Genomic DNA, 24,513 nt, shown 5'->3' with positions numbered 1-24,513 from the left:
TTTTAAGAATATAAAAGTCAGCAGGTACTCAGATCTGTCTCTCAAATTAAATAGAATGTGAAGATTCTAAGCATTTCTTCCAATAATCCAAAGGAATCTCAGAGCGCAATCCTAACTTACCTCTCCGCTGGTGCAACGGCTGCCCAGAGAGCAAGCAGCACCGCAGAGAGGCCTTTGTCACCCCACCAATGCTGAATCCACAGCAATGGCCACCAGAGAAAGGCCATCTGATTTGTTCAGGACAGTGGTGAGATTCAAACTGGGGAAGTTCTGATTTGCTGTTCTGTCTCTTACCCCTATGCTACACAGGTTCTCCTTTGTGCCAAGAAGCGTAACTGATACATCATACCTTTGATGGCACTCAATCTACAGCTGGGATGCAACCCAGGTATAATTACACAATGCCAAGAAATCACAAACTCCAGTAACAAAAGCAGAACAAAGCACATTTAGTGCTATGCTAGACTCAACTTGTCAACAACAAACAGATTGTTCTCAAGGACTGAAGAGAAAGAGATAAAGTTGACTGAACAAGTACAGGTTAGTACAAAGTTGTACTACTGACAAAGAAAAATACAGAAGAGATGGACAAACTGACATACGGAAAAAAATCTTCCAGGGAATCTAAGAAAGAATTGCACACCTTTATGGAGCACAGGTCTAACAATTGCCATTTCCCATGAGTGCAATACAGATTCTCCATGCATTACAACTGCAAAAGTGAGGTGCTGGAGGCAAAAACCAAGAGAGGCAGTCACCTTCACACCCTGCTTATGAGCTTTCAGAGGCAATTAGTCCACCACAGCTAGAAACAGAAAGCTGGACCCTGGTTTGTTCTGCCAAGACTATTCTTATCTGCTTGCAGAAGTAGTACACTGTGAACAAAAATCTTACATGTGAGCAAAGCAGAACAAGAGATGACATGTGCTGTAACAAAGGAAAGATGCAAAGGAAACTGCATTTTAGTTGAATCAAGAGTGGAAACAATAAGAAAAGTTACACATGAAAGTGCAGTTGCATGCAGCCCATCCCTCCACTCAAGTTTTATATCTCCACGTTCTTTTTTCAAAGTACCAGTACACATCATTATCAGTACACATCAATATCAGTACATAACAATCCTGAGGAATCTATAAAAACAGGTTCTAAGAACCAAGTTGCAACAGAATTTTTCTGCAACTATCCCCATTAGACAGCATTTGGAAGCAATGAATACGTAGATCGGAAATGCTACAAATATCATGTTTAATTACTGGGTTATCTCCATCTCACTGGTTAAAAAAAAAATCAAAAATATTTGTTGAAAAAGTGCATGCATTTTCTGTCACAGGGTCCGAGTAAATTTCTGTACAGAGTACATTTTGTGAATTACTGTACTTAGTATTCTGCTTAACAGAATTGATCAGGAAGCAGACTTATTACAGGTCAAGAGTCCAAAAATGGTATTCTTACAGTACAGGAGAAACAGAAATTCTGCTCAATTTTTGGTTCAGGTTCTGCTTGATCCACTCATTTCAAGCATACCAAAAGCAAGAAAATGAACCTTGAAAAGCCATGAGCTCACACAATTCCCTCCTCCTGCAAAGGAGACGGAAAAAAGAAAAGAGGAAGGGGGAACACACAAGCCCACAGCCCTCCAAGGCTTAATCATGGAGCACTTAACCAGGGGTAAGCACCATATCTGAAAATGGCCTATCTAAAAACCTTACTACTACATACGCCTATCACAATTCGGTAACTGACGTAAATTAGTGTAGCGCATCAAGTATCATCAAAACTGGAAATAAAAAGCACACCCATAAGAACTGTGAAGAGAACAACATACCTCTTATACATATCCAGCAGTCATGCTTCTTATTATGTTTGGCAAGCTCCTCCTCAGTCACTTCTATCAATCGTCCTTTTAGACCAGTCAGATCTTTTCCACTTTTAGATAACCGAATCCAATCCATAAGGCTTCGGCCTGGTTTTAAAGGTACCTAAAAAGGGACAGAAAGGGGCAGAGGAATATATTAACAAGCCAAAACAAAACAGAACATGAACTGAGGACTCAGGACCTCTATGGTTAGAGCAAAAACCCTTCTCAGGGCCAAACTACATACTACATGCCACTCAAGTTTTTTGTTTTGCTTTTCTTCTTAAAGCAGTGTGCAGAGCTCAGCAAAACCACAACTGGGGGGGGGGGGGACCTTCAAGACTTTGTCCCCAGGCAGTACCAATTGAGATGGGGGATTCTTAGTGTGCCTTTCCAGAAGGAAACAAGCTTCCATTGACACATTGAGTTTGCCTGCAAGTTTGTAATGCTATATAAGCAGAAACACAAAATAATTGTCTTACAGAAGGAAACAAAGAAGGGAACAGATGAAGAAATTTAGCATGCAAGCTATTTCCTTTTCTGATATCAAAGCAGAATAACTATAGTGAGGCAGGTTTGTAGGATGATAACTCCTGTTAAATTCCCTATCCAAGCACGGATCCCTAGCCAAAACCTAGAAACAACTCTGCAAGATCCTTGTAAAGCTTCCTTTTCCAAAATGCATTTTGCTTATTGCATAAAATCCCACTGAAATCAAAATTGGCAATATTAGCTCAATCATCCGCAATGGATGTTTTGTTTTTTTTCTGGGTTGGCATATTAAAGGCAGAAGTATATAATAAGATGACAATTAGCATTTGATAAACTGCATACTGTAAATATATTAGAAATCAAATACTGAAGTATATTAAATGCCTTTATCAAATGAAATTCAAGTTCAAGAAGCATAGCAAGTCATAGCAAGGACGTACTATTTGGAATATCATGTGCGACACTCATCCATGAAACCTGAGGGGACCCCACATTCCCCGCCCCCATCTACCAAATGGCCTAGCAGAAATCAGCAGACAGACTGGCATCATTGCCAATCAGCTTACAGAAATCAGATGCGCTAACTGTTCCAAACTTCAAAAAAAGACCATGTGTGGATTAGCCAAATGAACTGCCTTTGTAGTTTCAGAATTGCAGCAATAATCTCGGTCAGGGGTGGGCAAACCCTGACCTGCGGGCCATTTGCAGTCCTTGGGGACCCCCAATTCAGCCCACAGGGAGCCCCCAGTCTCCAATGAACCTCTGGTCTGTCAGAGACTGTTGAAGCCTGCGCCAGTGTGGGCCAAATTAGAGCAAGGCATGTTTTTCCTTGCCTCTGATAGTTATGTCCCAATCTGTGCTTTATGTTGGAGGTGTGTGGTCAGGAATTGTGTGCTTAGGCTAGAGGTGTGTGCTCAGGAGTCATTTATAACCCCCCTTCACTTTTCTGGCTTGGTCTGCATGTCTGGCAAAAGTGCATCCATAATTGTCCCAAGTGTATCAGGTTTCCATACATTTTCTGCTTTTTACTAGGCATTTACCCCTCCCCCACTGCCTCTAAACATTATGTCTCCATGTGTTTCTGGTTTAGTCTGAATGGGTCTATATATTTGATTATTTATACAGGTATTTATATACCGCCTTTCTTTGGTCGTCAGATTTCTCCTCAGACTTTAATCTAAGGCGGTTTACATAGGCAGGCTGTTCTAAATGCCTGTAGGGATTTTTACAATTGAATAGTTCTAGTCTTTCATAGCTGGATTCCATCCTGGTCTGGCTTCTCTCTGGCCCTTCGCCTCCCACACTCCACCTAAGTGGAACTTGACGGCAATTCCTCTCTGCCACCTAGGGTCAGCTCATCAGTATATCAGCGTTTCGTCAGTTCTCGGGTACTTCCGGTTGCTTCGAACTAGCAGCCTCAGATCTTCAGGCATACAAGGAGGCAGCTCTACCAACTGAGCCAGACCTCTTGCCAAGAGTGTTTGGCAAACAGTTCACAGTTCTCATGTGGTTCTATATGCCTGTTCCATGTGTATTACAAATAAGCTCAGTAAAATTCATTCATTTATATGTTCCATCTCTAATGTATTCATTTACATAAATTTATGTAAGTTTATTCAAATCAAACGTAAATTAATTTTTCCCCAGCCCCCTACACAGTGCCAGAGAGATGATGTGGCCTTCCTGCCAAAATGTTTGCCCACTCCTGATCTTGGTTGACAGACTGAAATATCTACCAAGAAATAAAAACTCATCCTCACCCACACATAGGGAATACAGTCACAATTACATTTTGAACTTTACACAAAACAGTCAGGCAGCCCAAACCTATGGTCTGGGGTCGCTGTGAGGTACAACAGCATCAAAATGGCGGCCATTGTATCTTGTGGGGCTGGACCAGCTGCCAGAGCCTCCTCTGGGTAAGGGAACAAATGTGGGATGGGATTGGGAAAGAGATGAAACCTCTCAAATGTTCCCTTGTGGAATTCTGCTGGCAGCAATGCATCTCCTCAGATCTGCGCCCACTATTTAGTGAGTATAGAACCAAGGAGGCCTGTGTCAGGCAGAGTAGCTCAGAGAGGACATTGGATTCGGTAGTGGACTCTGCCGCTATCTTCTGCCCCCTCCTGGGACTGATCCTCCCCCGGCTCGCATTCTCCCTGCCAAATTCTGCCCTCCCCTCACCCCAAAAAGTGTCCCTGCCCTCAACAGGGTCACTTACTGCCCAAACACGCCTTGGATGCATCTTCCCAGCACTGGAGTCCAATGCAAACTGATGTTGGCCTCAATGCTGGCACAACATCCCAACCACTGGTGGCAAAGTGTCTTACAGCACTTGCACAAGGACAGTTGCCAGGGCAGCATGCTGGCCGCCAGTGCTGCCCTGGCTTAGGATTGGGTCCTAAGTGCCTTGCAGTTTCCGTCTAGCCTTCCGACTTTCAAATGTATGTTTCATCTCTTTCCCCATCCCATCCCATCCCACATGATTTAGTGAGAGCTGAAGTTTCAACTTCAGGGCTCAGTTCCAGATCATGGGAAGAAAACAGAATGCCTCTAAGCACCTGCAGAGTGCCATTCCACATCCCTCAAAAACTAAAGCCAAACTCTGTAGGCATGGAATTAAGACATCTAAGATAGCCAGTATGTTTTCAAATGGAGGCTAGAAGGCTGTTCGGAAATCAGCACTGATTATGCAACATTCCCAGAACTTGAACAAGAGGAAGCAGTTACAGACATCTGAGTCACCTACAAGACACAGACAAGAAAAAGGGCAGCACAGCAACTCAATATCTATGACAGGTTTCTCAACAATTATCCCCAACTGTACCATTTCACATAATCCACCTATTCAAAGCAACACCTTTAGTAACTGGTGATGATGTCATCGCCAGTTACTTCTGAATTAAGAGGCCAGATGCAACATGATAAACACCAGTAAGAAGTTCAGGGTGCACAGAAGGGCTTTTTAGAGTGCATGAAAAGCACGCTATGGAGTTCCACCCACCAAGCCTCCTACTGATGTTTGTCAGGTCACATCACTTGTCTTGCTGCAGGGCAGCAGATGTCTGGGGGGCCCTCCAAGTACCACAGGTTGTGCCCATACCACTGATTAAGAAACACTGATGGATGAGCATTTCCATCCCTCATTCTAGTGCCTTTCTCTCTCTCCTCCAGAGTAGAATTCCAGCAGGTTCAACAGGTGCATGGCAGGCAGGCAGGCAGGCAGGCAGGCAGCGAACAGGTGGGGCTTCTTCTTTCACATCACTGCCTCCCCAGGCCAGGAAAGGTTCCAGCTGCTGAATCTGCAAGTGCCATGCAACTGGTTGAAGAAGACCCAAGAGCCTAGCAGAGGAAAGCAAAGCAAAGCGTGGCAATCCCAGTCTCAGCATCTGCAGGGGCAAAACAACCCCCCACGACACCAGCCTGCTGTGGGACCCCCCCCAGTCCAAGCTTACCCCCCTCAGGGGCATCAGAGAAGGAAGCCCCACTGATCCCCCCCCCTCCCAGCCCCGCACCTTGCTACGCCCTGCCACAGCCACCCTCTGCTGGGAGCTGGGCGCAGGAAAGGCCTGAGAGGGGACGTTCAGCATCCTTCCGCTGCGCAGGGGCGAGAGACGGTCTCGCCTCCTCTTCCTGCAGGCAGAAGCACCGCCACAGCCGCTCTCAGCCCTGCCTACCACTTCCGAGTTCGGCCCTGCGAGACAGGCAGGAGGAGGCAAGGAGAGCGCACTGCGCAGGCGCAAAAGTGGATGCGCCGGGGAGGGAACGAGGAGAAGGGGCTGAGCTAGTGCAGCGGACCCGGGCACGGTCGCGTGCCTAGCTGTGCGTGCCTGGGCTCGCGCGCCATCCGCCAGCGTTGATTGACAGTGACAGGGAGCACGGCGGGGGCTCGTGGCCCGGGGACGTCCTGGGCAGAGGCTGGCTGGGATCGTGCTGCGTTGGAGGGATGCGAACCTGGCAGCTGGGCTTGCAAACCTTGCTTGCTCAGCTGCTGTTGTTGCCCACCTTGAAGACTCCTCTTTTTCTTTCTTTCTTTCTTTCTTTCTTTCTTTCTTTCTTTCTTTCTTTCTTTCTTTCTGTGCATTTGTCTCCTGCTTTCCAATGCATTTTTAAATTGGAAAAAAACCCCTCCACAAACCAGTCTGTGGTTGGTTTGAAGTAAGTCTTGCTAAGTTTATTAGAACCTAAGAGGCAGTGCATGCTGACCTCCTGCAGGGAAATTTCCACTGGCTTCAGTGGGATAAAAAAGGCGCCTGAGGGGGGAGGGGGCATGATCCTAGACATAAAAAATTATTCAGGGGATGGATAAAGTGGATAGGGGGATGCTCTTTTCCCCTCGCACAACACCAGAACCAGGGGACATTGAATGTTGGGAGAGTTAGGACAGACAAAAGAAGATATTTCTTTACCCAGCATGTTGTTAGTCTGTGGAACTCCTTGCCACCGGATGCGATGGGGATGTGCAACCTCCTGATTTTAGAAGTGGGCTACCTCAGAATGCCAGATGCAGGGGAGGGCACCGGGACGCAGGTTGTATCTTGCTGTCTTGTGTGCTCCCTGTCATGGATATGTACATGTTAGGCCTTGGTTAGCATGTGAAGCCTGAACCAAGCTATGTCAGTGACGGAGAAGTGGCTAGCAGTTCCTAGCTGCAAGAATGTGAGTAAACAAACAAAAAGATTGTTGTCTCTCCTTTGCTGGCCAGAAAGGACAAACAAGAATTACAACCCATTGGAATGTTAGCACCTCTGCAAGACAGAAAGGTGCCTTATCAAGCTGATGAAGTGCAGCTGTGGATCTCCAGTTGGGAGGGGTAAGAACTAGGAGGGCTACCAACCAAACCAACTCGGAGAAGGTTCTGTCCTCAAAAGTTTCTGATTGGACAGTCTAAGTATGAAGTCACCTCAGTACTATTAGCATAAGAAGAATACTAATGAGTGCCCCAAGGGGTGTGTCTGGTTCCTTCTTGGACAGAGGTTTTGGGTGCAACATCCTGCAGGCTGTGAGCTCCATGGTCCACCATGGGCATCTGGCCTCACAGGTAGCCTGGAGCTATAAGATCTACAAGAGAAGCTGACCCAGGTGAGAGTTAGAGATTAATAGAGATAGCCAGCTAGCTTTATTATTTTATTGCTGATATGTTTCCTAGATGTTTATGCCTCTAGCATTTGTTGCCTTATGTACTTAATAAACTAAAATCTCTTTTACCAAGTTGTTTCATTGTCTGTTGGGGACAAAGGTTCAGAATCCTACCTAGATGTTCAGCAAGCTACCAAGTGCTCATTGAGGTCTAGTAACTTGAGGACTGAAGCTTTAATTGGAGAAAGCACTCAGTGCCTGCAAGGGGTAGAGTTAAGCCTAGAGGGTCTCAGTGACCCTGGACTGAGGCACTGGCACGTACAGGGTGGTGACAGTACTACTGGACAGGGGGCCCTTGAGGGTTTTAGGGTTCAAGAACCAAGAACTCTGAGCACCCCAAACTCCCCTAAGTTTACAACACTCCCTGAAGCATTTGGTCGGCCATTGTGAGATACAGGAAGCTGAACTAGATGGGCCTTTGACCTGATCCAGCAGGGCTCTTCTTAAGGTCCTATATCAGGGGTGTCAAACTCATTTCATACAGAGGGCCAAATAGCATTCATAATGTCTGCTGAGGGCCAAAAGTGATGTCCTTAGGCAGGAAGTGATGTCATTAAACAAGTCATGACCAAAAATGAACACTTTTTCTCACTTGGGAACTCATTAGCTGCAAATGATAGAAGAGAAAATATACATATTTTGATCATATTCAAGATATGGGAGAGCTCAATTTTCAAGTGGGCTTACCTTTCAGCAGTAACACCTCAGCATGGCTCAGCAGTTGAGAGCCTGAGGGCCAGATAAAAAGCTTCCGCGGGCCGCATCCAGCCCCCAGGCCTTATGCTTGACACACCTATACTATATAGTAAATGTGCACAGGATTTGAATGCAGAATACAAACACATGCACTGTTGCATACATAAAGGGTGACCAGACACAATGGAGGACAAAGTGCCTATACCTTTAACCATTATATAGAAGTGGGCATTTTGGCAGGTGCAGCTTTTTAAACCCTTCCACATGGAGCTGCACCTGCCAAAATGTCCTCTTCTATACAATGGTCAAAGGTATACTTTGTCCTCCATTGTATCTAGTCACCACACACATACATAATATGAATGTAGAGCATAGCAGGTTTGTAGCTTCCAGGTTCGTTGCGGGTTCATAGCTTAGGTATGGCTACTCCATTAAGTTCAATGCAGTTTGCTCCCAACTAAGGAAGGATGCATTTAGCTAATGTTCCAACACAGCTGTCCTCATTGCGATTTGTGACTACCTTGGAGAATACTAGATTCCTCTGAGATGGCTAAATTTAGTATTCTCTGAAAGAGCTGGGAGAACCTCACTTGGGGATACCGGAATAGGAGGAAGTAAATAACTTTCTTCTCTCTAATGATGGGCCTTTGTGGAAGAATTAGGGTATTCTCCACCAGAGTTACGCTACTCAGTTTTGTTTCTATTGACTGTATGTCTAGTGTACCAATCTCCAAAATTAATCTTTGTTAATGGACGAGCAACCAAGTTTTTTTTCTTTACAGTTGCTTTCTCCTGCAAAATTGGTACTAGAAACAGACCTGAACAACTGCTGACAATTTCAAAAAGGGAACAACCATTTTTCTCTGCAGTCTGGATGCAACATGAAATACTTGTCTACCAAACACTGGCTAGTCTTATTAGGTATGCATAACATTATTGTTATTAACAATAAGTTATATAGCACCATCAATGCCTTAAGACTATTACAGTCTGTAGACTTGGACTTTTTTCACAGCAGGGGATTCACACTTTGGCAAAACTTGTACAAACCCCACAATGCTGATGCTTTGTTAAATTGTTAATAAAATGCTGATGATTTAATAAAAAGCTCAAATAAGACAATCTTAATCACTTGACGTGTTTCAAGTGCATTCTTCAGAAGAAAGAGTTCCATCAAGAACTAAGAAAAAACATTTACATTCTGGTAAAAAAAAAAAGACTGTTCATTTCTATTCTGTAAAGATCTTTCCATCCTTGACATTCAGTCTTATAAAGTTCTTTATAGAACTTGCCTCTGAAGAGGAGCTCACTTGAAACACAATTCAGACTGAATATTACTGAAGTTTCTTATTTCCAATATTTTCTTCTTCAGCACTTTGGCATTTCTGCACATAGTCCAACAACACCCTTTTCTCTCTGTCATCCCCCTCTTCTTTTTTTCCCCTTGACATCCAACTTGTTGAAGAGTTTTGAAGAACAAAAAAGCTTGTCAATTTGTTGTACTGTAGTTCTAATAAAAGTGTTACCCTAACATTGCTTAGTTTTTTTTTCTTTCTAGCAGACTAGCATGACTCATAGTAGGCTCATGACTTGTATTAGGTAGTGACCTCAAAAACCAGTCAAACTGGTGTTTTTACTGAACTCACATGTTTAGGTCCATGTACATTGTCTTTTTACCACTCTGTCCTGAATCTTGAAGTCTGTCTCAGCTACGACATGAACTCATTGGCCATAGGCAAGGTATTATCCCGAAGCTCCCAACTGACCCAAAGGAGGATAATGGCTTATCTTTAAAGGGTTGTTGTGAGAATGTTTTAAGTCAAGATAATGTACGTGAGTTGCTCTGAATACATAGGAAAAACATTGTAGAAATAGAGTGCATTAGCACAGTCTGTTATTAAGATCATGTCCTGCAAGACCTTAGCCCCAGCTACCAAAAGTCTGTCAATACAGAAAAACTTTGCAGTGCTTTGGAACAGACCTCAAAAATGAAACTTTGATTTCCAGTAAAATACACAGTTAGCACATGGATAGCACAGTAGAAGTTCACTCAGGCCTAGATCCTAATCAGTTTACCAGAAATGACATAGCTGTACCAATGAAACATGTTGTGAATCCTGCAGTTGGGTGGAAGTCACAGAGACCTCTTCAAGATAAGGAAATGTTTGTTCCCTTACCTCAGAGCTGCGTTGCCCTTACCTTGGTGCTGGAAAGTTGGTTAGAATTGTGCCCTCAATTTCAGAAACTGCAACAGCACTTGGCGGTACAAGATCTCACAACTATTAGGATTGCAGCTACCTGATATGTCATCTTAACAACCTTACAGATCTCACACAGCTGGTCCAAGATGTCCCAGTGTCTGAGACAGTGTTCCACAGGCTGGTTCCCCCCTCACCTGGTGATGTGTCAACATCTCCCTCACTCCCAGGATTGGAGAAGGGGGATGGAATGGAAGAACAAGGGGGATGGAATGTGGAAGAAAGTGGTGAGCTATAGAGCTTCACTCTCCTCCACACTTCATTTTCCTTTTCCAATCCAGAGCGTAGGAAAAGGAGATGAACCAAGGAGGAGGGCAGACAGAAGTGAGCACTTCCCTGCCAATCTGTTATCTGAAATGATCACCTCAAGCAGTCTCATAGATGGGTTAGCCCCCATATGACTGTTTTGAGTTCTTACAGGAATAACAATTCTCAACCATTCAGCCCAGAAGTTAATTGGGTGACTTTGTAGAAAAGTCAGTAACCATGCATCATTACAAAGAGATCACAGTTCAAACAATTGGTTATCAACAACAGTTTAGAGCTGCTTCAAACATTATCAATTTCCTATGTGAAAATCCTCCATGTAGGAAAGAACATGAAACCTGAATAAAGATATTATAATTCTACATAAAGCATATGTGTCATTTGCTGCATGTATACACACTATTCTTACTATTGATCCTTACTAATGATCCTAACCAAGTTTACATGGCAGTCAGTTTCACTGAAATCAATAGTGATTCCTTTTGGATAAATATGTTTAAAATTGGGTATTGAAACTATCATGGGGAAAAAGGGAAAAAATAACAAACCTCTAGATCTTAAAATGCAACCTCACTATTCCTGCCCTTTTCTTCCAACAGTTCTTCAAGAACTCCATCTGTATTTCTATTCATTTTTATGGAGCACCTGGCATAGCAATGTTATGGCATCAGAAATAGAGTTTGTTTCTTATTTATGCGGGTGGCATTAAAAAGTCAACTACTATTATTATAAAAATAAAAATACTTTAAGTTTTAATTAAACATAACTTACATATAAATTAGCATAAAATACTATTATAGCACATATTTAATAATAATATTAAAGGAATTAGTACAGCGATATTAGCACCAAGTACAATTAATCATCCAGTTCTGCTCCTGAATCTTGCTCCAGTTCATCACTTTCCTCGCTCTCTGACTCTTCATAAAAGGAAATAGTTGCTTGGACAGGAAAGTTCCTCAGAAGTGCTTCAGCTTCTCGATACAAATAGTCAAAGCACCTTGATTTAGGCCAGAATAACCTAAAACAAACATACAACACACTTTGTACACTCAGTGTTTAAAGGGTGACTCAAAGTCACATATGTATTAATGCCAATCTGATTGACCCTTAATTGATTGTCAACATTTAGAGATGTTATAGCAAGGTGGCCTTTTGAGTCCAGGCACTGAGAGGCTTACTAAAATTTTCTTTATGCTTTCAAGACTGTGGGATTCTTTTTAGTCTATAAAAGAGAACATGATAACCAATTCTGCATTTATACATCTTCCTGCCTCAGAAACTGCCATAGTATAGTCAGTACTGTATATAGATCTGAAATCTGATATATGAGTTCAGATTTCACATTCCAAGACATTCAAACACAAATGCAAAACATTTGCAATACTATCTAAGTAATACAGAGTACAATCCTGACCCGGTACCAGGCTGGTGCAAGTCACTTTCGCCAGTCCAGGAGTATTGCGAATGTACCCGAAAGCGTGTTCACAACTCCTCTTGAGGCAGCTGAGCCAGTGCAGGGATGTGTGCTGGCTCCTGGAGGCTGGTTCCAGGTCAGGTGCAGGGGGATGGTGGCAGAAGAGCGGAACGGAAATGCAGTGGGGGCATTTTGGGGTGGTGATGGGGTGAACCAAGAGGTGGATTGGGCCTGTGAGGGCGGACTGGATTAGCCGTGGCACCTTGGGCGGCATCCTAACCCCCACTCCCAGCCTGATTAGCCTTACATGGGCTGCTCAGATTTGCATCAGCGAATTTGCTGGGGCAAATCTGAGTAGCCCGACAGGGGTTGCTGGCACGTGACATGGGATAAGGTATAAAAAAAATTCGCTTACTCAGAATTGCACTCCAGCCGGCACCTACCATGCCCTGGATATAATGCAGGCCACTTGGCCTGTCCCAGCACAAGTTAGAATTGAGCTGACAGTCAGTATTGGAGGTCAAAAAGCAGCCCCGTAGCCCTTGAAACTCAATCCAGTTTTATGTCAAGTGAGCTCCTCCACACCAGTTAACTTTTCCCAAACAAATGCACCTCCTGCCCCTCTCTCAATAACAGAAGTTGCTTCAAATACTTGGAAGAATTTAAAATACAGTTTGCATTACACTGTAGGGTGCTGCTGGTGGGGGAAAAATAGCATCATATTACCACAAAAACTGCACATAGGCAACAAAATGCATAAATATGAAGGATAGGCTAGGACACAATTCCACTGCAAACACATGTTCTCAAATTCACATTTACTGAAGTCACATATATGTGAGGAGCCATTTTGGGAAAAAATCAGTAGGTAGGCAGAGTTCCTGCAAATCCCCCTTGCCCCCACATTTACCTACAAGGCAAACACAGGCTTCAGAATCTCATATGTACAGTACCTCCACCTTTTATTCCATATCTACAGTTGCAAAATTAAGGTATAAAATGAAAAAAAGTTTAATGAGACGCTAAATGCTTATGTTGAAATATAATCAGAAGCATTTCTACACTAAAAGTATCCCTACAATGATATACTAAGTGATGTTTCTAATAGGGTTGCCAATTCTGGTGGATATTTCTGTCTGGTAGAAATCTCTGTTATTCCTGGATTCTTTTTTTCCCCAACATGATGTAATCTTGGACATTCCGGAGGCCCTGTAAAAATCTCCAGGCTTGTTCTAAGTAGCCACCTGGAGACTGATGCTGATTTCTGGAGATTCCTGGCCAGTCTTGGAGGATTGGTAACTTTGGGTTCTAAATATATCAAAATATTATCCGACTACAGTACTGTACTTCATTTCTGGTAGCAGTAATATTTTCACATGCACATTTCAGACATAACATGTACTGTATAGACATAACGTGTACTGCCAAGCAGGAAAAGAGTTCTCCATCAAACAGGAAGCTAATTGGGAACTCCAATTCTCCAAAAGATTTCTAGCTGGCTCACCACTTCAGACTGCTCTGCTTCTCAGTTTTGTTTCTCTCATGAGAATTTTCCAACCTTGGCTAAAATACTGAAAGCAGACATTCTACAGAACTGAGCAACCAACAAGCTCCAGTATATGTAATCACTCAAATACAACTTGTTGCACAAGGTCAGGTAGGTATCTATGATTATACATACCTCAAATATGACACAGAAGAACAGGAAAAGTGGGTAGAAGGCCTGCCCACCCTGTAAGAGCTGCTGGGGGAAGAGGCCTCCTGCATGTCACTTTCTGGAGTTTCTATTGGTGTTTAGGAAGAATTTGAATAACCTCTTGTTCCAACAAGCATTTGTTGATTTCTGTTGAGTTTCCTCTTCTAATGTTGATACTTTTATTTTTATGCTGCTTATTTGCTTGTCACATTTCTATCCCACCTTTCTCCCCCTGAAGGAACCCAAAGCGCCTCACAACAAATAATCAAAGAACAAATTTACAATTAACAAAGGTACAATGCAGTGGCATAGCTAAGGGGGTGCAGGGGGTAGCAGTTGCACTGGGCAACAAGGTTTAGGGGGGCAACAAGCTGAGCTTGACACTAGTGTCCAAAATTGTGAAAAAATTGATATGTATGAATAATATCATAATGTTATATATCATTGGAAAGATAATTTAATGCAGAATGCAATGAAACAAACCTCATTGGAATACCTGTATTCTATCAAAATTTATAGCCAATTAACCAGAAAATGAAAACACCACTGCCTTATGGAACAGAAAGTGGATTTTCTTAAAACTGACCTATGAGTCTGATTGTTCTGAGAGCCAATGAGATGTTATTATGATACAACATGGAATAAGTATGTTCCATGTTGTTTGCGATTCACCTTATTCATAAGGTGTTAATATGAGTCCGCTCTCATTTCCATGTATCATAATACAGTTACCCTGCTAACTGGGTAAAGAGGCACTTTTTTCCAGAGGTGTTCATCTAGTATTTAGTAGGGAGAGAATAACTGTCCCTCTTCAGCCCAGCACAGTGTCTCTAACCCAGTGATTTTCAACCTTTTCCATCTCAGGGCACACTGACAAGACAATGAAATGGTCAAGGCACACCATCAGGTTTTTGACAATTGACAAGGCACACCATGCTGTCAGTGGGTGGGGGAGAGGCTCACATCTCCCATTGGCCCTACTAATAAATGATTTTCCCCCAAATTCCTGTGGCACACCTGTGGACCACTTGCGGCACACCAGTGTGCCATGGCACAGTGGTTGAAAATGGCTGCTCTAACCAATAAGGGGTACACTTTTAATTAACTTAATTACATTTTATTTTGTTGTGGGGGGGTTACAAAATCTTCTTTGACCCCAGATGGTAGGTAGATGCATTATGCCATTGACTGGGGGGTGGCAGCAGAGCAAGTAGGTGGCGAGCTTCTGGGTGGGAGGAGGCTGGTTTCCTTCAATTTTCACTTTTTAAAAGCCCAGGTGTGGCATCACTTCCAGTTGTGACATCACTTCTGGGGCATCATTTTGAACTTGATGCTGGGTTACATGATCATTAGCTAAGCCCCTGGTACAATGTTATTTTTATTAATTTGTTTTTGTTTATTATGCTTGTTAGTTACCTGTAATCTTTTTGGGGAGGCGGGTGTGGAGAATGGTGGGATAGAAATATTTTCAATAAATAAAAACTGAAATTATGTTAGCAAAAGCCAGACCTCATTAATGGATATGTTGCGAGAATTCAGAAATGAACTGAAGCAAGAGGTTGGAAAACTATCTGAACAAATGTCTATTCTAGTGGCTGTCTGCTGGCATTCATTTGCACCTTTTTAGACTGTGAGCCCCTTTGGGGAGAGGGAGCCATTTAGTTATTTGATTTTTCTCTGTAAACCGCTTTGTGAACTTTTAGTTGAAAAGCGGTATATAAATACTGTTAATAATAAGACAAACAAAGAACAGTATGGAGGGGATGGAAAAAAGAATGGACCAAATGTCAGATGAAACTAAAGAATTGGAGATTTTTGTAATGAGACAGGAGATGGAAAAAGCAGCATTTATTATTAGAAAGAATTTTCAGGAAGAAAAAAGAGGAAACTCTCAGAGAAAGAGAGCGCGTCCTTTCAAGAAGAAGAATCTTTGGATTAAATTCAAAAAGAATAAAACGGAGAAAAAGGAAGAAGAGAGGGATCAAGAAATATAAGAGAGTTAAGAAGAAGAAGCAGTGGAAGGAGCAGTGGGAGGAGCAAGAAGGAAAATATCAACAGCACAGAAAACAAAGAAAATAGTACTAAGACAAGAAGTGAAAATGGCTGAATAACAAGTGGAAATTTTTTGTAGATACTTGTATTAATGGATTGAATTCTCAGAAGTGAGGAATATTCCATTAATTATGTCAAATCAAAGAAGAGGTAAATGAAAACAAAGTTGGAACACAAATATTAAGATAATTAAAGTGGTATTAAGATAATTAAAGCGGTATCTTCTAAAGATACCCAACACAGTATCTTCTAAAGAGAATTTATATAAATTGTTTTATAGATGATGTTTAATTCCAGAGGAAGTAGCAAAAATGTACCCTGGGTCATCAAATAATTGTTAGATATGCAAAGAGAATGAGGGAATTCTTTATTATATGTGGTGGATATGTGGAAAGTAAAGAAATACTGAAAAATGATATATATTGTTACAAGAGATATTGAATTGTGTAGTACCATTCAAACCGGAAATATGATATCAGATGTGATTATTAAATGTGATATCAGATATTAAATGTGATATCAGATATCAGATATTAAATGTGATATCAGAACTGAAGACCAATATAAGATATTAAATGTGATATCAGATATCAGATATTAAATGTGATATCAGATATCAGATATTAAATGTGATATCAGAACTGAAGACCAATATAAGAAACATTTTATTGTACAAATCAGTATAGCAGCAAGAATATTGTATGTGCAAAATTTGAAGCCTTTTTATGACTGGATAAATAATTTTAGTTGAACAATAGTGATTATTTAGTTAAATCATTAATTAGTATAATGACAAGTATGATAATTTTTGTATCAATGGCTATTTTTTTTTCAGTCGTTGTTGATTTCTTTTTTGGATTAAGACATGTTGTAATCTATGGCCAATATCCTCAAGTGAAACCTAGGTAGTCCCAGCCCTAACTTTAACCCATTTTCCTTACCTGTATCTGTAATAAATTTTTAAAAAACCTGAAATTATGCATGCACCTGACGCCTAATAAATTCCATATAACTCAGCAGAATGAACATACATACAAGTTAGTGTAGCTCTCCATGGGAAACTCTGGCATGGTGGATGCTTTCTAAGGCCGCAATCCTAACCCACTTTCCAGCACTGACATAAGGGCAATGAAATCTGAGGTAGGGAAAAAACATTGCCTTACTTTGAGGAGGCCTTCATGACTGCCACCCAACTGTAGGATGCAGCACATGCCCCATTGGCACAGCTGTGTCAATGCTGGAAAGTGGGTTAGGATTGCATATATCAGCATAGGACACCATCCTATTACTGTACTAGGAGGAGAAACTGCAGGAAGTTATTTTAAAGAGGAAAAGATACCTTCATGGAATTTTCCACATCATAATCTTTCATTCCGGCTATGTAGGCTGTGCAATCCATACTTCGCAGTTTTAGCGACACAAGGCACATGAGACCTGAAATAACTTTCCAGGCAGAAATGTCCTACATAGCCTTGTTTTAATCACCATAGCTCAACATAGCATACCTCAAAGGGATCCTGTTCCTCACTAAATAGGATATAGGCAATTCTATGCTCACTTGGCCACACCAGGAAAAGGAGGTGTGTGAGAATCTCATGGATCAGCAGCCCAAAAGGACTGAAATCTATTGCAACTCTCCTTGAGTCCTTACAACATGGTGGGAAAGAGATCTAAGGTTGCAATCCTATTCACACTTACATGGGAGTAAGTCCCATTGAGCTCAATGGAACTTGCTTCTGAGCAGGCATACATATGATTGCAGTGTCAATAAAGCAAGCAGTACTGAAGCCACAGAAAATAAAGTGGCATGGCATGCAGAAATCACACAGAAGTTGGAAGCAAACGCCCCATTTCTGAGAAACTCTTCCTTGGGTTTTGGGTTACCAGGGGCACTGGTAACTCATATTGCAAAATCTATACAACATTTTTCCATAATTATTATCTGTTTTTAGTTGGATTTTGTTCTGAATAAAGCCAAGGAGGAATTTTTCGTGATTTGAAATTTTCCAGGATTTCAAACACTATTTCAAATAAGGATACTGTCTTTAAGGTTATTAGTTTTTATTTTTCTGGTAAGGCTCCTATAACTTTAACTGCTGCCTGACAGGCAGAAATTCAGCAGGTTAGGTAACAATTCTACACCAGAAATGTCTTTACCTGTTGAACTTCTGCCCACTAGGCAACTGTTAATTGCACAGGAACCTTGCTAGGAAAAAACTTAGAAGGTAACTTTAACAATTTCATTGACAATACACAAAAGAACATTCATGCTTATGCCTTACCTCACTGGGTGTGTATACTGCGTGAGTTTTGCTGGTTCTTCTGTAGTCTCATGATGAGGACTGCACAACTAGAAGTTCGAGCAGGAGACAGGGTCACATAAAAGGATGAACCACATAGATACAGTGAAAAAAGCCCCTGGCTTTAGAATTCCAGCCTTGATAATATAAATAAGGCATGACAGTAATGATGATACCAGAAAAGAGCAGATTTGAACAGTTCAGTCAACCTAGATCAGTGTTCTTCAGCCTTGGGGTCAGGACCCCAATGGGGTCACGCAGCCTCATTAGTGCTGTCATGGCAACTTACAGGAATGAAAAAGTTGAAGACTGCTGGAGTAGAGCACCACCAGGTAAAGGGGGAGGCTTCTGGTCTATCCCATCAGGTACCAGGAGACTGGGTTCCAGTCCTGCTTAGGTTCCTAGCAATTGTGCTAAAGTAGCTTTCAGTAGTGCCCAGGTTCATGGTAACTTTTTCTGCTCTCTCTAATAAGAATATTTGGTTACAGCGAACAGTGCAGGGAGGGCCTTACGAGGGCAGGGAGTGGCCGGTGATGGGTGAACAGGGTCCTGGGAGGCAGTGCCGGATCGACAGTGGGGCTCTGGGTCTCATGCTTTATGTATTGATTTATTTGGGTCATGGCAGGGAAAAAGTTGAAGACCACTGACCCAGATTTGACATTCAAATTGCATGTGTGAAATGTGTGCACTTGTGCGGGCGTGTCTATTGGGTTAGATAACATTCTGGCTTAAGAAAAGACAAAGCAAAAGGCATTAAACACATTTCATTAAAACAGGGGCAGGGGTGGCCAGAATGGCTAAAGCAGCAACACCTCCATATATTATTGTTATAATAGGCATATTTCCATATACCACCTCAACTGTGATTGCTTGGTGGGTTTTGGAATGGCTCACCACTCCCGAGCCTGGCCCTTCACTCAGGATGACCAGATGTCATAACTGCAGAAGAGGACAAGGCACCCCTAAATGTAGGACATCCAGGAAAAATGTAGGACATTGATTTCATGCGGTTAATTTAAACATTATATTACTTATTAAATTTAAAACTATACTACATGGTTTTATTAACTACAAGAAGACTATGTGGGGTTTGCTCAGGGGAGAGGACATTTAAGGCTGCAATCCTATGCAAGCTTTCCTGGGAGTAAGCCCCATTGAACTAAGTGGGGCTTACTTCAGAGTAGGCATGCGTAGAATTGGGCTGCAAGTTCTTTTCCAGGACATGAGGCTAAAAAAGAGGACATGTCCTGGAAAAAGAGGATGCCTTGTTCCCCTGCCTTTGCTCTTGCGTGCATGCAAGGAGTTTGGAGGTAAGGATGGGTCCAGGCCCTGCTCCGCCTTGCAAGGACTCCATGTGGGGGGCTGTGGCGAAGGCATTTGCCCCGGTCCCTCCCGACCCACTCACCGCGCTGGGGTCGCTCTGCCTCTCCGCCTCTCTGGGGGTGGGCACCCAGGGCCTCCAGAATCCGTTGCACCTGCAGAATCAAACAACAGGACAGGTTCACGTTAGCGAGGCTGGCTCCAATTTTCCCACGCTAGCAGCAGCGCCGGACCCTGGAGAGAAGTCACCCCAAGGCGTCTGGTTGCACCATATGGGAAGCATGCGTGTCTACTCAGAAGTAAGTCCCATACAGTCAATAGGGCTTACTCCCAGGTAAGTGTCCATAGGATTGCAGCCTGAGAGCCTGATCCTATGGTGTCTACTCAGAAGTAAGCTCCATTCTAGTCAATGGGGCTTACTCCCAGGTAAGTGTGCATAGGATTGCAGCCTGATCCTATGCATGCCTACTCAGAAGTAAGCTCCAGTCTAGTCAATGGGGCTTACTCCCAGGTAAGTGTCCATAGGATTGCAGCCTGAGAGCCTGATCCTATGGTGTCTACTCAGAAGTAAGCTCCATTCTAGTCAATGGGGCTTACTCCCAGGTAAGTGTGCATAGGATTGCAGCCTGATCCTATGCTTGCCTACTCAGAAGTAAGCTCCATTCTAGTCAATGGGGCTTACTCCCACGTAAGTGTGCATAGGATTGCAGCCTGATCCTATGCATGTCTACTCAGAAGTAAACTCCATTCTAGTCAATGGGGCTCACTCCCAGGTCAGCGTGCCTGGGCTGGGGGTGAGGACAGCGGTACCCGTGCGGCGCTGTGCAGCAGATGCAGGAGGGCCGTGCGCCCAGGGGTGGGCTCTCCATGCTGCGTCCCCGGCAGAGCTGGCGGCTCCGTCCCGGCCAGAGTTGTGGGGCTCCGCGTGGCCGGAGGGCGCTTATATCCGCTGGCAGCCACCTTCTCCCCAGGCCGCAAAACGGCTGCGCGTCAGGATAAACAAGGAGCGTGGACGCGTGCGAGCTCCAAATGGCCCAGGGAGAGATTTGGCGAGGGGGTGTGAATCACACTTGAGCAGACACCGGGCTCCAGGCAGGCAGGCAGGGGGAAGCCCGCGCCTCTGCCTGCCTGCCTGCCCGCCCGCCCGCTAAGTATCTCTCCAGCGTGAGAAAGAGCCTGCAGAGTCGGTGGAGGCGTCGCCCCCCGCCCGTTGCTACTAAGAGGGAACCCCCTTCCCATGTCACAGTAGCTCTGAGGAGATACATACCTGTGTTCTTACTTGCCTGTAACCCCACCGCCCCAGCAACTGTGTCCCAAGCAGCTTCACAAGAAAAAGAACATTTTAGAAAACAAGGAACTCACTAAACCAGTGTCTCTCAAACTGTGGGTCCGGACCCACTAGGCGGGTCGCAAGCCCGTTCCAGGTGGGTCCCCATTCATTTCAAGATTTTATTTGGAATGTATTCTTCTTGATGCTATCCCTCATATGTGACTGCAATGGGGGAAATGTTACAGCTCTGTACTTCTAACATGCTAATATGTATACGATTTTAACAAGGATAGTCGATGGGACTTACTCCTGGGTAAGTGTGGTAGGATTGCAGCCTAGGATTGTTAAAAATGTTCCTGCTTGATTATGTCACTTCTGGTCATGACATCATTTCCAGTGGGTCCTGACAGATTCTCATTCTAACAAGTGGGTCCCAGTGCTAAACATTTGAGAACTGCTGCACTAAACAGAAAGGAGACTAGAGTAGTTTGGTGCCCAAACTGTGGACTGGGACCCAGTGGTGGGTCACAAGTTGATTTTTAGTGGGTCACAGGAAAAAAAATTTTTTTAATCTTTGCAAACACCCTTACCTGGTCTGCAGAAGACAATCATTCTAACCTGGAATTCTAACCTGTCATAGGAGGTAATTTTCATACCCCCCAAATAAAAACAAATAAATTGTCACATTTTCTGATTTTCTCTAGTAATTGGAATGCTGTAGTATATCACATGTGAACCCAGTTTCAGCCTTTTGCATGGCCTGGAAGTCTGTAACTGAACTTCTGGCTCTCTAGTTCAGCATTCTGGGTAGGCTGGAATGACTAACGTTTTGAGGGAACAGTCCTTGAACTCCATTTCTAGAGAGTGTGTAGCAAATGTCTACACACACACAATATGTGAGATCTTTAGCAGCCTTAGGAGCACAGGAACCAGATTGTTATCAAGTATTTATTGTTACTAATAAATAAAAATATTACTTCCTATATCTGTTTTTTTGTCAAGTGGGTTGTGATAGATTCTCATTTTAAAAAGTGGGTGCTAAAACGTTTGGGAAGGACAGGCCTAGAAAAGAAAGCTAAAGATTGCCACAGGTTTTTTCTTAGCATCTAAACAAGGACAATGAAAGTGCCAAAGAGCCTTTTGGGGAATGGGAATCCTATGCTGCCACTACAAGGAACACCCTGTCTCCAATCATCATCTGGCTCCTTCCAGGGCGGAAAGATGTGGTGTCCAGAGAAGAGCCTCCAAAGCAGATTTGAATGAATTGGCAAGAAAAGAGACTGTTAGGTCCAAATCCTAACCAACTTTCCAGCACCGGCATAGCTGTGCCAGTGGGGCATGTGCTGCATCCTGCAGTTGGGTGGCATTCATGGAGGCCTGGGAGGTCACAACACCCCAGTCTGAGTACCACTGCCTTAGTCCGTCAGAAAGGGCAGGCTGAGAGGAATCCAAGACACCAGAATGGTCCGGATCCAATGAATGCAGCCCCAAAAACACCTGAGAAGGAAGTCCCTCCCTCCAAGCAGACGAATGTATTGAGCCCTATGGAAAGCAAAACTAAGCCTCACGGCTGTGTTTACTCATGAGTTAGCAAATGTGCCTTGGCTGGTGGTCAGGCCAGGCCAGGCAAAGGGGAATGTGAAGCCACCAGAATGGTCCTGATCTGATGGAACTGGAGCTCAACAAATGCTCCAGAAGGCAGCCCCCCCACACACACTAAAAAGGATCAAAATGGAGGCTTCAGCTGATAATGTGAACTTTTTTGAGACTTGCAAAGCCAGGTGGATCCTGACAGTGATCTGGTTTAAACAGAAGTTCTTAAATTGAACTGGGCACTGGGTAGGGCTGAAAACCTTACTGGTTTTGGAGGGGGGGGTGTTATTGCAGGCAGGCTACAGAGGAAATTCACTTGGTGGACCAGGGCTGGCTTCTGCTTATTTAATTATTTGTTTTACTTTAATTATTTATACTTATTTATTTTAATTTGCCTGATGATGTCACTTCCACCATGACATCACTTCTGGTGGGTCTTGGACAGATTGTCATTCTAAAAAGTGGGTCCCAGTGCTAAAAGTTTGAGAACTGCTGCAATAAGGTGTTAGTAAGTTGACACCCTGGGGGTGTGTGACACCACTAATGACCAAAATCACTAAAATCACAGTTTGGAGGAGTAATACCATCATGTTATCTATCAATCAATGCGTAATTTCATGCAGAATGTGTTCTATCTTTGTTCTATAGAAGGTACAGCTCAAAAACCAGTGGGGCGGAGTGATGGTACATCACCATGCCCACCACCTGGGGTGTTGCCCCGCCCACTGCATGGGGGGTGATGAGATGGCATCCTGCACCAGGTGACGCGAACCCTAGCACTGTGTCAGTGCCTGAAATTGAGTTAGGATTGTGCCCTTAGGCTGTTTAGAGTTTTGAAAGGCAAAGCCAGCAGTTTCATGCTCTTAGAAACACACCTGAAACCTGTGCAGGTTTTGCAAAATATGTTTATGGTTACTGAAGGCTTACACCATCAAACGTCTTGCTGTTGCATTTCAGACCAATTGATGTTTCCACACAGTCAGTTCTTCAAAGGCATCCCCACGTATGCTGCATTACAATACTTCACAACCTTGACATTTTCCAAGTGTTAATAACTGTGGCCGTGTTATTCCTGTCCAAGAGAGATTGCAGCTGGCATCCCAGCTGAATTTCTTAGGGTCCAAACCTATCCAACTTTCCTGCACCAATGTAGCCATGCCAGTGGAGTGTGTGCTTGTTCCCTTACCTTGGGGCTTCATTGTGGCTGCATCAACACTGGAAAGTTGGAAAGGATGGGGCCCTTAGAAGGTGTTTCAAGCCATGGATGCCACTTGGGCCTCCAAAGACAAGGGAGGATCAAAAGCTGCAAAACTGGTTCTTCAGGAGGCGCACACCTTGGAGACACTGGATTATGCTTCAGTTTGTTGACTTTTGTCCAACCCATAAATGACTTGTGACACCTGTTCAGCACATCCGCTGTACCCGCAGACTGACATGAGAAGTGAGGGAGGGAAACATATTTGGCAAGCGCCTATGCCTACTATGTGGAGTGATTGCCATATTATTGCCACTAGCAGGCAGCCCAATCCAATGCTGCTGCAGCACTGGCACTATGGTCCAGCACTGGTGTGGGTATTGCAAACATGCCATAAAGCACATTTGTACCTCCCAGGGAGTAAGCAGCTGTTGATGCTGCAGTGGGAGCCCTGGCCACTGGCAGAAACCAGGTAAGTGCCAGAGAAGTGCAAGGACGTAGGGAGGGGAGGAGTTCCTGGGCAAGGGAAGGCAGAGCAGGGTGGAAAAGGCCCAGGGGTCTGGGGGTGCACAGTGAAATGGCTGGTGCAGACTGGAGAAACCCCATTGAGCAGGCTGGAACTTTACTTGGAGTAAGGGGATGAATGTCCCCTTCGCCTGAGGAGACCTCCTGCCTGCTCAGTTCCAGTACAGGATGCAGCAGCAGCCATTTGGTAACACTGTTCCTGTGCTGAATAGGATTGGGCCATTAGATTGTTCAACATTGATATATCAACTACTAGGGCCAGAAAACTGCATGTCACTGAAGGAGCTGCTTCTGTGGGCTGGCACTCTGAGGCCCCAGTGATATCCAACTTCCCAACACTGATGCAGTCATGCCAACGGGCGTGCTTTGCATCCTGTGCTGATGGGTACAGAGGTAAGGGAATGTTTGTTCCCTTATCTCAGGGCTGCATTGTGGCTG

The 24,513-nt window shown here is 43.7% G+C and overlaps 1 protein-coding gene across 2 annotated transcripts in view; it reads right to left on the bottom strand.

Moving 5' to 3' along the window:
* Positions 1 to 6,032, bottom strand: part of CYB5R4 (cytochrome b5 reductase 4) — a 38,145-nt gene extending 32,113 nt beyond the window's left edge. For both annotated transcript variants that reach the window (XM_066612485.1, XM_066612486.1), the window contains exons 1-2: positions 5,863 to 6,032; positions 1,826 to 1,979 (exon numbers count right to left, since the gene is read on the bottom strand). In XM_066612485.1, the coding sequence (XP_066468582.1) occupies positions 1,826 to 1,979; positions 5,863 to 5,937 (229 nt within the window). In that variant the 5' untranslated portion in view covers positions 5,938 to 6,032. The remainder of the gene's footprint in view (positions 1 to 1,825; positions 1,980 to 5,862) is intronic.
* Between the last annotated feature and the right edge of the window lie 18,481 nt (positions 6,033 to 24,513).

This window comes from Tiliqua scincoides, chromosome 1, assembly GCF_035046505.1.
Source record: "Tiliqua scincoides isolate rTilSci1 chromosome 1, rTilSci1.hap2, whole genome shotgun sequence".
NCBI classification, from domain to species: domain Eukaryota; kingdom Metazoa; phylum Chordata; class Lepidosauria; order Squamata; family Scincidae; genus Tiliqua; species Tiliqua scincoides.
This window is presented reverse-complemented; position numbering and strand designations above follow the sequence as displayed.